Here is a 12,401-nt window from a genome sequence, read left to right as displayed (position 1 = left end):
GCCCTTCTGCATGTCTTCATTTTTTAATGAAATACTAATTTGAGAGTTAAGTTGGACATGTTGTGCATTAGTCATGTTCAGTATTCTTTTTATTTTTTAAAGATGTTTTTGCTATAGGGCGTGTGCGCTGGCCAGACAGAGAGAGAGAGATAGAAAGCGAGAAATCCCCCCCCAGGGGGGATGGTCACACTGCATTCCCTTCTCCTCCATTCTCCTCTCGGGATCTTGGGCATGCACGCACACGCCCCCGGCATGAGTTTTAAGCCACCGGGTCCGGGACGCGAACCGCGGTCTACTACATGGGAGTTCAGTGACATAGCCATTACGCTAACTGCTGGTCCCAATATTTTTTTTTTTTGGAGAGGTTTTCCTATAGGGTGCATGCACTCTCCTGACAGAGAGAGAGAGACATAGAGACAGAAAGCGAGAAATCACCCCCCAGGGGGGATGGTCACACTGCATTCCCTTCTCCTCCATTCTCCTCTCGGGATCTTGGGCATGCACGCACACGCCCCCGGCATGAGTTTTAAGCCACCAGGTCCAGGACGCGAACCACGGTCGTCTACATGGGAATCCAGCAACATAGCCATTACGCTAACTGCTGGTTCCCAAGTCCCAGTATTTTTTAAAAAGAATTATTTCATTTAACTTTATTTATTTTAAGATTTATTTATTTAATTCTATTTGTTGTTATTATTTTTTAATTTGACCAGAGAGAGAGAGAGAGGAGCAAGGCACCAGGTCCAGGACTTGAACCACGCTCGGCGATGTTGGAATTCTGCAGCTTTAACCACCTGCTGACCCCTTTTTTATTTATTTAATTTTACTAGAGAGGGACAGTGTTAGAGTAAGTGACTGAGAGAGAAAGAGAGAAAGGAAGCCACCAGATCCAGGACGCGAAGCATGGTCAACCATATGGGAATCCCGCGCCCTTATCCATCATGCCACCTGCCGTTCCCCCATTTGTTGTAATCTTAAGCCAAAAGTGCTTGTGACTTGTTTCCTGAATTATCAAATTAGTTATGGCTTATTCTGAACTTGGGTTTGTCTTTGGATTCGATTTTAAACCTCTGAGTCTTTTTTTTTTTTTTTAAGAATTATTTTTATTTAATTTTATTTCTCCATTTATTTATTTATATATTTAAATTTGACCAAAGAGGAATAGAGTGAGAGAGATAAAAAGAAGGTGAGAAAGTAAGCCACCAGGTCTGGGGCTCTAACTGTGGTCAGCCATGTGGGAGTCCTGGGCCCTTCACCACCACGCCACCTTCCGGTTACATTAAATATAGTTGAACTTAAGTGCATTATGTCATAGACAGTGACCCTAAACTACCTTGATAGCTTTATTTTGGTTAAAACTTCCTTTAACACCAAACTATAGTAGTCACTTACACATCTAATGTCTTGGTTTTTCATCTGGGCATATAAAAATAATACTCACAGAAGGAGAGATACGGACACAGTGGTTCTTACCTCTGGAGAGGTGGAGTTGCCTGAAACTGAGAGACTTAGAAAGACAGAAATGAATGAGGCAGAATTGTCTTATTCCTTTTATGGTTTTTTTTATTCCCAACCTCAGGAGGAATCTGGGAGAACTTAATGAGAGTTAAGTAAGAATCAGAAAAAAAAAGTTGGAATACCAGATTTGTGAGGGATATTAAAGAAGTTGGAATCTTATCTTGGAAGAAAGCAAGCATTGTTGGTCTCTTATCCTTAAAGGATTTAAAGGGGGAAGGAGGTAACATTTTTTTGAGGTATTACTAGGTGCTTTGTAAGGGTTTACGTTCCTTAGTATGTTAAGTGTTCCACATAGGAAAGAAATTAAAAAATCAACTTTTATTGACCTTGAATAGGACTTCTTTCAGCATTTGTCAGATTGAGATCTTTAGAAGCTTTTGTGGGGAGGGTGACCGGATGGGAAGGGGTCAAAAATGCAGCTCTCTTCCTAAATGCAAAAAGCCATTCACAAGCTCTCTTGCAAATGCCTTATTTTGTCCTAGAATTCCATTTATCACTGATTTGTTTTCTTAGCTCATGAATTTCCCTGTTTGCCAAAGCAAGTAGCGTGGATTCTGGCTACAAGCAAGGTTTTCATGTACCCGGAGCTCCTTCCAGTGTGTGCCCTGAAGGCAAACAATCCCCAGGACAAGATCTTCTTCACCAAGGCAGAGGACAAGTAAGTCTTTACTGTGGGGGCTCAAAAGTACAGGCCGTCCCAAGGAAAGTCAGGGTTCTATGAGAAGATCAGGGGAAAGGCGTGTAACGACAGAGACACAAAAGACAAAAAGGAAAGTGGCATGTGTCTGTAGCATGTGCTTGTGCCAGCAGGGCCAAAAGCTGCTCTTTTGAGGAAGGCCAAACGTATTTTCAAAACACTTTATTTAATGCCGTAGGGCACATGTACACTAGAGAGAGACACACCCACATAGAGAACCCTGCAGCTGGACTTGGTCACACTGCAGTCCTTTCCCCTCAGATTCTCTACCATCAGGATTTGGGGCATACACACACATGTGCTCAGCATGTTCTTCAAGCTACCAGGATCGGGGTTCAAAGTGCAGTTGGCCATTTGGGATCTGGCTTTCTATGCAGAGCACCTAACTGCTGCACTGCACAGCTGGCCCTGTTTTACTGTTTCTGATGTAATATCTTTCAGAAGTTGTTTGTTGTTGTTGTCAGAAGATACATGCACTTGTCTGAGGAGGGAGAAAGCACCCCTATTGGGGTGTGGACGTGCAGCAGTTCCCTCTCCTCTATCTCATCATCCCTTGGGCATTCATGCATGCTCGTGGGCCCAGAGTGGTTTGTCAGCCCCTTGGGCCAGAATTCTAACTGTGATGGGCAATGTGTTATCTGATTCCCATGACCTTAGGCTATGGCTGGCCCTTGAAATTGCTTTTTATTCTATAATGTTGTTTTTTCTTTAACTATGTTATCTTTTTTCTTTTAATAATTATTTATTTTATTTTATGTTTTCATTCTTTTTTTTTTTTTTTTTTTTTTTTTTTTTTTTTTAACACGAGGGAGACAGAGGACAGAGGGTGAGAAAGAGAGAGAGGAAGTGAGAAAGTAAGCCACCAGATTCAGGACTCGAACCCTGGTTGGCCATGTGGGAGTGTCCAGCGCCTTAACCACCACGCCACCTGCTGGTCCCCAGCTATGTTATCTTTTAACGCAGTATTCCATGGCCCTATAGGTAGTTCTTTTATTGGTCTTTGTTTTTCTCTTGGTTTGCTATTTTAAGTGAGGCTTCACTAGGGATCTTAGTGCATAGATCTATTTAAATTTTTTCAGTTTATCTCTGTGGATAAATTCCTAAGAATGAGATTATTCAGAAAAGATTTACAACCTTTTTTTTCGTGGGACAGGAGAGTTTTTTTTGGTGTAGGGGGCGTGTGCTCGCTGAGAGACAGATAGACTGCTAGAAATCACCCCCCAGGGGGGATAGCCATGCCAGAATCCCTTCTCCATTCTCCTCTCGGTATTTTTGGCATGCAAACACACGCGCCCGGTGTGAGTTTTAAGCCACCAGGACCAGGCCTTGAACTGCGGTTGACTACATGGGAAGTTCAGCGACATAACCGCTGTTTCATCTGCTGGTCCCAATTTATTAACATTTTTTATCACTCTTGCTGTGTATTGCCAAACTGCCGTCAGCAAATATGTGAGTATGTAACTGTAGTTGTATGTTATGGTGGTGGTAGTGTGAGTGCTAATTTATCTGCATGGTACCTATTCATTTTATAGATACAAATATTTTTTAAGGTTATTGCCATAGGGCATGTGTACTTGTAGGAGAAAGATACATGGGGTGGGGGGGATGAGAAATCACCTAGTCTCCTCTTGGGATTTTGGGCTCACACACACATGCCCCTGGTGTGATTTTTTGAGGCTGCCAGGTCTGGAATTCAAACTGCATTTGGCCTTGTCGGAGTCCAGCACTTGAATCGTCATACCCCCCACTGGCCTCTGATTTTATATTTTATTAGAATCATTCTATTTCCTTTGAACTTCCTTTGAATTGTTACTATCAAACACATCATTATCTGACATTTATTATTTATTTATGCCTAGCTTTTTCTGTTCCTTTTGTTTCCTTTTTTCTCTTTTTCTTTTAAGAGAGATTTTTCTGCTATAGGAAATGTGGGCTCACCATAGAGAGAGAGAACGTGAGAATTCACCCTCCAGCTGGAAGGGGGGATAGCCACGCCACAATCCCTTCTCCACCACTCTTCTCTCAGGATTTTGGGCACGCTTGGACATGTGCCTGGTGTGTTTCAAGCTGCCAGGTCTGGGACTTGAACTATAGTCAGCCGTGTGGGAGTCCAGCACCTTAACCACTATGCCGCCTGCTGGCCTCATCTGTTTGTTTATTATTCATTGTGTTGTTTTATTATTTTTTAAATAATTATTAATTTAATTAATTATTATTCTTCAATTTGACCAGAGAGAGAATGAGAAGGCAAGCCACCAAATGGTCGGCCGTGTGGGAGTCCAGCACCTTAACCACCATTCCACCTGCCTGCCCCTCCTTTTACTTATTTAGCAATCACAAAATGTCCGACATTTTCTCTTGGGTAACCATCAACTTGTACAGGAATTAGATGTAGAAACACTTGATTGTAAACGATGGAGTTTGTGTGGGGAGATTTTCTAGAAGAAAGGACTGTCAGGTGAGATTTAGTGTCATTGTCCCTTTCTCAGCCTGTTAGCTTTGGGACTGAAGCATTTTGAAGGAACCAAATTTCCTAAGCCTCTAATCAGCAAGTACCTTCTAACCTGCAAGACTGCCCACCAGCTGACGGTGAGAATCAAGAACCTCAACATGAACAGAGCCCGCGACAATATCATCAAGGTGAGTGCTTCCTGCTGCCCTCCTCACCTCCCCTGTCTGTGCCCACCCTCACTCCTCCTCTGACTCTCAGTGGGGAGGGCCTTTGAGTTTTACCTGAGACTAATTCTTCCCACCTCTGCACTAGATGAATTCCTCTGTTGACAGTGATCCATTATTTTCCTCTATAGTCTCTTCATCTTCCTGCCTTCCAGATATTTCCCCTAAAGATAAAATTGCCTATGTCTGAAAGGATTTCCCAAATCTACGTTTTCCTCTAACCATACGTTCTGTTCCTGTTACTCTCACCTCCTCACAGGGGCATACAATATTCCACTCACATCCTTCTTTTTAACTCTTTATTTAAATATTTATATAAAAATTACTTAGTATATACTTTATAGAGCCAAATAGTTTAAGGAATAAAATACTTCTGTGAGATTTGTCGTGGAAAAAATACTTTTCTCCCCTTTACTTTGCTAAGTGGGTTTTAGGAGGTTTGATGTATGTGCCTCCATATCTAGGTGAGCAGCCTGTAGCTGCCATGTATTTGTGTTTGGGTTTAGGCCTTGTTTACTCACCTTACGCCACGGAAGCGGAGGATTTGGCTCCGTCCTCACTCTCTTATTCCCATCAGAAACATACGTATTTTCTGTTCTCTCTCCAGTCTTTTCACAGTAGTTACATCACAGTTATGCTTAGAGTGTATTGAGGGCTTACGTTATAAGCATGGTAAGGGCGACATAAATGCTTCTAACAACAGCTGAGTTGTGGAGTGAATCTTTTTAATATTTTTTCCCTCAATGCTAGAGGACCCATGTGCATGCCACAGTGTGGGTAGGGTAGAGGGAGCACTCCCAAGGGGCCTGGTCATGATGCAGTCCTTTTCCCTCCATTTCTCCATCCCATCAGGAGCCTGGGCGTGTGTGCACATGCACCTGGTACTTGCTGCCAGGACCGGCCTTGGTGCGGTGGTCAGCCACATGAGATCAGACTTCCATTACATGGCGTTTAGCCATGGCACTAAGGTGTTAGACTTGCTCTGGGTACTTCTGTCTTTCCTGCTAAACATTTTGTTTCTCCTGGAGTTAGTAACAGCAAATGGAGGCTGGGGTAATGTGGGCAATTAGTTTTTGTGTTTTAGATTTTTGCGATAGGATGTGTCCACTTGCCAGAGAGCCAGGGAAATATAGAAATCACCCCTTGGTGGTGGTGGTGGGGGGGATGGTCGCACGGCAGTCCCTTCTCCTCCATTCCCCTCCTGGGATTTTTGGGCATGCATGCACATGTGCCTGGGATGGATTTCAAGCCTCCAGGCCCAGTACTCAAACCACAGAGTTGGCCATGTGAGATCTAGCACTTTAACCACCATGCCACCTGCTGTCCCCTGAGAATTGATTTTTACGATATGATTATTGCCAGATCAACATTAAAATTGGTTCCTGTTTTATGAATCTCCTCTAAGCATGGTGTGTTTGGGCGTTTGTATCTTGATGAAATCCCCCCTGAGCCTCTGACTCTGCCACTCAGGACATGTGGCCCTTTTAGCTTGCTGCTTCCAGGTCTTCCTGGGCTTTGTCTTCACCAGGGTCCTGGGATTCGTTCTGCCTTTTACTTTGTATTAGATCCTCTTATTTCTAAAATTTCACATTTTTTAAAACTTTATTTCCTTATTTTAGTGGAGTACTTTAAAGTAGCATTTTGAAGAAGAGTGCTTGAGAAGTAGTTGTACATTTAAAGTTTTAGGTTGTCGAGAAAGTCATGCATGACATATTCTTCTGTTTTTCTATGTGGAAATGCAGCATGACTTTCCCAGCAACCCAGCATCGCTATCCTTGGTCTTTGGATTGTACCAGTGTCATTTTCCTGGCCTTGAAACTACTACATAGCTGTTTGTATTGATGTCTCCTGTTAGCTGTGTGATGTGAGATGTTACCTTGTGGCAACTCCGTGAGGGTTACATGGCATAGCTCTCCTAGTTTTGCAACTTCCTGTGAATCTGTATTTCAGAATAAAAGTTAAAAAGAAAAAATATCTTGTCTATTCTCACCTTTCACTATGTCTACAATTCTACTTTGGAAATAATTTTTCTGAGAAAATTTTAAGGGCCTCCAGTGTCTTCTAGTTTCTGGTGTGCTGTTTACAAATGCGATGCCATTTGACCCTTAAACCTTTATGTGGCACCTGTTTTTGTTTGTTTGTTTGTTTTGTTTCTTTGTTTTGGAAAGGTTTTTGCTATAGGGCATGTGTGCTTGCCAGAGAGACAGAGACAGAAAGCAAGAAATCACCCCCCAGGGGGGTATGGCCACCCCGTAATCCCTTCTCCTGCATTCTCCTCTCGGGATCCTGGGCACGCATGCACACGCGCCCGGCGTGAGTTTAAGCCACCGGGTCCAAGACTCAAACCGCGGTTTACTACATGGGAGTTCAGTGACATAGCCATTATGCTAACTGCTGGTCCCCTGTGGCACCTGTTTTCTCACTCTGACAGCATGTAGCTGTTTCTTGTGTCTATAGTTTTTTGGGGTTTTTTTGAGAGATTTTTGCTACAGGGCATGTGTGCACGCACCAGAGAGACAAAGAGATAGAGACAGAAGACGAGAAGTCATCCCCTGGGGGGATGGCCATGCCACAATCCCTTCTCCATTTTCTCCTTTTGGGATTTTGCGCACGCACGTACACATGCCCAGTGTGATTTTTTAAATTTAATTTTATTTTTTGAGAAGTTTTTGCTATAGGATTCGTACACTCACCAGAGAGACAGAGAGACAGAAAGCAAGAACTCACCCCCAGGGGGTATGGTCACACCATAATCCCTTCTTCTCCATTCTCCTCTCGGGATCTTGGGCATGCATGCACGTGCGCCAGGCATGAGTTTAAGCCACTGGGTCCGGGCCTCAAACTGTGGTCAACTGCGTGGGTATCCAGTGACGTAACTATTAAGCCATTTGCTGGTCCCTGCCCAGCGTGTTTTAAGTTGTCTAATCTGAGACTCGAATTGCGGTCAGCCATGTGAGAGTCCTACGGCATAACCTTTATGCTACCTGCTGGTCCCACTGCAGTGGGTTTTTGTTTGTTTGTTTGTTTTTTTGAAAGGTTTTTGCTACAGGGTGCGTGCGCTGGCCAGACAGATAGAGAGAGACAGAGAGACAGAAAGTGAGAAATCACCCCCCAGGTGGGGATGGCCATGCCACAATCCGTTCTCCTCCATTCTCCTCTTGGGATCCTGGGCACGCACACACACACGCCTGGCATGAATTTAAAGCCACCAAGATCCAGGACGCGAGCCGCAGTCCACTACATGGGAATCCAGCGACATAGCCATTATGCTGACTGCTGGCCCCTAAACGCAGTGTTTTGATAAGGCATGATACTGTGCCTTAATAAGGGTCTGGGTCCATCCATGGTGCCAGGCTTTTGACAAACCCTTTTTATTTTGGAAATTGATAGGTTCCAGTTCAGGGAAGTTTTTCTGAATTATGTATGAATGGTTTCCTCCCCTTCATTTAGTCCAGTCTCTTTCTGCACTATTTAGTGGGAGAGGGTACAGCTCTTGGACTGGTCTCATCTTGACTTTCTTCTTTATCCCCATCACTTCCTCCTCTTTCTGTACTCTCTGAGATTCTACTTCTGCTTTTTCTTTTAGCCCTTCTGCCACGTTCAGCTCTTTATTTCTTCTATCATATTTTTCATACTGGATAGCTCTCTTTTGTTGATGGAGTGTTTTCTGATAGCAGACGGCATATGGGCAAAGTAGGGAGGCTGGAGGCTGGAGGCTGGAGGCTGGGGCTGGTCATGCTTCATTAGCAAGCTGCCGCTGCCTCTCCTGCGCCCCGCAGCCTCAGTCCAGCCATCGTCCTTTTTAGCAAAGCTTTTGCCAGGCTAAGGAGCAGGGCTGTCACCAGGTATCCCCAACTGTAGAGGGTATTTGGAACTGAACTGCTGTTTTGACATTTTTCAGTCTATTTTCTTCTTTCTTTCTTTTTAAAAATTTGCTATAAAGCTTGTGTACTTGCTGGAGAGGGAGGGAGGGAAAGTGAGAAGGCACCCCTGGGTGGATGACCATGCTGCAGTCCATTCTCCTCTCAGGATTTTGGACACGCACACACACGTACCCAGCATGTTTTTCATCCTCCTGGGTTTGGGAGTTGAACTACGTAGTCAGCTATGTGGGACCCATTTGCCTTGATCCCCCCACCCTGGCTGGCCCTGTCCTCCTCACCTTTTCCTGTTTTTAATTCCAGGTATACTTGCACTTCCTCATTGTCTGGTTTCAGTTATCACTAACTTCTCTGCTTTTTAGCTTCAAAACCAGTGTCTGTTTTTGTGTATCCTTTAACCTCTTTCTCCTTACTGACTTTTTTTAGGAGCACTATTTATTACACCAGTAGGCACAGAGGAGTTAGCACTCTGAAGCTCCGGCCCTCCTTACTGACTTTTACCTTTGTAATTTTCTGCTTTTGTTTTCATGGAGTTTTAAGAAAGGACAAAGCCAAATGGATGTGTGATTTACCCACTTTCACAATAGAACTCCCTGACTCTTTAACCCGTGAGAGGCCTGCGGTCTGGTGTTAAATCACTTCGATGCCGCATGGCCCGCAGCTCCATTGGAATCCTGGACCCGGCAGCTTGAAAAGCACACCAGGTGCTCATGTGTGCCCAAAATCCTGGAAAGAGAAATAAACGGAGGAGAAGGGATCAGGAGGAGAAGGGATCAGGCACTCTCCCCCCGCCCTGCAAGTGCTTGTGCCCTCAGGCAGATTAAAAAAAAAACAGTGTGGCTATTGTCCCCACAAAGGTCTCTATTGGGTATGTTTACCTTATCCTGTTTAAGTTCTTAGTGGCAGTTGTAGTCCATTCACACCTCCTTCAAGCTTCCTGTCATCGGCTGTGATGTTCTGACTTGCCTCAGGCTGCTCTTCTGTGGGCTCTTCCTCCTCTGCTCTGCCCTTTAAGCCGTGATCCACACCCCGGTCACACAGGTGGTCTCCCCCCAGTCTGTGATTCTTGGTATGTCCTGTCTTCCCCGGTCACACAGGTGGTCTCCCCCCAGTCCGTGATTCTTGGTATGTCCTGTCTTCCAGTGATTCTCACAGCTCTAGTCCACAGTCTTGCCAGCTCTTTTAAGGAAGTCTCAGCTCACTCACCTCACTGACCCTTCAGACGGAACTATTTCTCTGTACCCTCTGTTGCCACCACCGATAGCAACTCCCTTCCCCAGCTTCCTCCCGCTGGGCTCTGTCCTTGTGTGTGAATTACCCTGTTGCCATTCTCTCAGTCTCTGCAGCCCTGAGCATTATCCTTGACTCCTCCTGCTGGGTCACCGTACCTGTAGTCAGTCACCTAGTTCTCATTTTCCTGCTCCACTTCCTCCTCTTGGCCACGGCCATACTTCAACCCTTCGTTAGACAAGGGGATTGAAAGTTCACAGAGGGGTCAGCAATTGGCTTACTGGCTATGTCGAGGGACTCCCATATAGTAGACCGCAGTTCGAGTCCCGGACCTGGTGGCATAAACTCACGCCGGGCGCGTGTGCGTGCATGCCCAAGATCCCAAGAGGAGAATGGAGGAGAAGGGATTGCGGTGTGCCCTCCCCCCCTAGGGGGTGATTCTCACTTTCTGTCTCTCTCTTTCTGGTGAGCACACACAGCCTATAGCAAAAAACCTCTCAAAAAAAAAATGTTCACAGAAAGATGGAATTGAAGTATGTGTTTATTTTGGTGCTAAAAATATTGAAATCCATGCAGAAGTTTTTCTTTGCTTTTTTCTTTTTAAACTTTATTTATTCATTTATTTATTTTAATTGGACCAGAGAGGGACAGGGGTAGCGGGGAGTGAGAAAGCAAGCCACCTGCCAGGTCCGAGACTCAAACCACGGACAGCCATGTTGGAGTACAGTGCCCTTAACTACCAACGCCACCTGCCAGCCCCAAGATGTTTTTCATAATATACATTTTCCGAGGACTTTTTGAAAAGCTTTGTGCCTGGAGTAATTACAGTGGGTTTTGAGCCAGTGTCTGAAGCTGCTCCCATCAATTCTGCCTTTTATATTGCTGCTGCTGTTTTCTCTGTCTGCTCCTCCCGAGTGCAGTCCAGGTTGTGTGGCCTGGCACAGGAGGTCTGTCTTGCCTACCTCTGACTTTGTCTCCTGAAATCTTCATCATACTCCTTTAGTTCTAGTCAGACCAGTGTCTTTTTGGTTCCTTAAACAAATCAGTGATTTTGTACATAAAGTGTACGTGCTATTCCATGATTCAGGGAACAATTAAAATATTTTGCGATTGTGCTCACTTACCAGGGAGAGGGGAGGAGAGGAAGAGAGAGAGAAAGAGAGAAAGCCCTTCATTCACGGGGCATGGGTGTGCACGTATGCACACCAGACAGCTTTCAAGCCACAGGACCTGGGATTCAAACTGTGCACTTGACCATGTGGGATCCAGCTTCTATAGCTCCCACACCACTGGCTGGCCTCCAGTTTTTCCTCCTTAGTTGGCCAGAGGATGCATGTGGTTATCCGGTACAGAGAGATAGAAAGCAGCATTAACAGGTGCAGCCACGCTACAATCTCTTCTCCATTTCTCCATCTAGTTGGGATTTTGGGTGTGCTCACGCACATGCACCTGGGCTTTCCATGCCACTGGGGCCAGGATTCACACTGTGGTCGGCTATGTGGGATCCTGCTCCCTCAATCTCTGTGCCATGGAGGTGGCTTTGCCAGCAGGATTTTGATACTGGGATCTACCTTGTACCTCAGGCAGTCCCAGGTTGTAGGACACAAACCTGGAACCTTCCCATGAGTTCCAGCCTCACAGAGTCACACTTCACCCCTGCCCTCAGCCGCCACCCTCCGTTTACTGAACTGTCTTACGTCCTCTCTCGTTCTCCTTCCTTCCTAATCCCCTGCACACCGTCATTAGCCTAAAAGGAAGCTTTCACACGTCCACGCTGACGGTTAGCACTGCTGTTGCAGCCGTTGAGCAGGAGCAAGTCTGCGCTTGGGAATTCTCAGTCTAAAACTCTCAAGTCCAATATGCCCTAAAATCTAAAAATTTCCAAAAGAATGACTTATTTTTTAATTTATTGTTACTGTTGTTATTGTGTTTTTAATTCACCAGAAAGAGAGGAAAAGTGAGAAAGCAAGCCACCAGGTCCAGGACTCGAACCGAGGACGACCATGTGGGAGTCCAGTGCCTCGACCACCACACCACTTGGTGGCCCCAAATCTGAAATTTTCTAAGTGCCAACATGACTCTGTAAATGGAAATTTTATACTTGACCTCACAGTCAAAATACTACAATTTAAAAAATATTGTTGGCCATTCCATGGCCTGTGGTTAAGGCAGCTGGATCCTACATGGCCAGTGGTGTAGCTTGAGTCCCAGTCCCTGTGGCTTAAAAGCATGACAGGTGTGGGGACCAGCAGATGGGATAATGGTTATGTCATTGGACTCCCACCTAGATGACCACAGTTCAAGTCCCAGACTCTGACTTACAATTCATGCTGGGCGTGTGTGTGTGTGTGTGTGCGCGCGCGTGCCCAAAATCCTGAGAGGAGAATGGAGGAGAAGGG

General features: G+C 45.2%; 1 protein-coding gene across 1 annotated transcript in view; it reads left to right on the top strand.

Moving 5' to 3' along the window:
• The window catches only part of LOC102479328 (GON-4-like protein), a gene marked incomplete in the record, with an annotated part of 76,557 nt that overhangs the window by 59,907 nt on the left and 4,249 nt on the right, over positions 1–12,401 (top strand). The window contains 2 exon segments of the mRNA XM_027774468.1: positions 2,032–2,176; positions 4,705–4,855. Of these exon segments, the coding sequence (XP_027630269.1) occupies positions 2,032–2,176; positions 4,705–4,855 (296 nt within the window).

Source organism: Tupaia chinensis, unplaced genomic scaffold (genome assembly GCF_000334495.1).
Source record: "Tupaia chinensis unplaced genomic scaffold, TupChi_1.0 Scaffold000438_1, whole genome shotgun sequence".
In the NCBI taxonomy this organism is placed as follows: domain Eukaryota; kingdom Metazoa; phylum Chordata; class Mammalia; order Scandentia; family Tupaiidae; genus Tupaia; species Tupaia belangeri.
The sequence above is the reverse complement of the archived record's forward strand: the minus strand, read 5'-3'. Positions and strand labels throughout refer to the sequence as shown.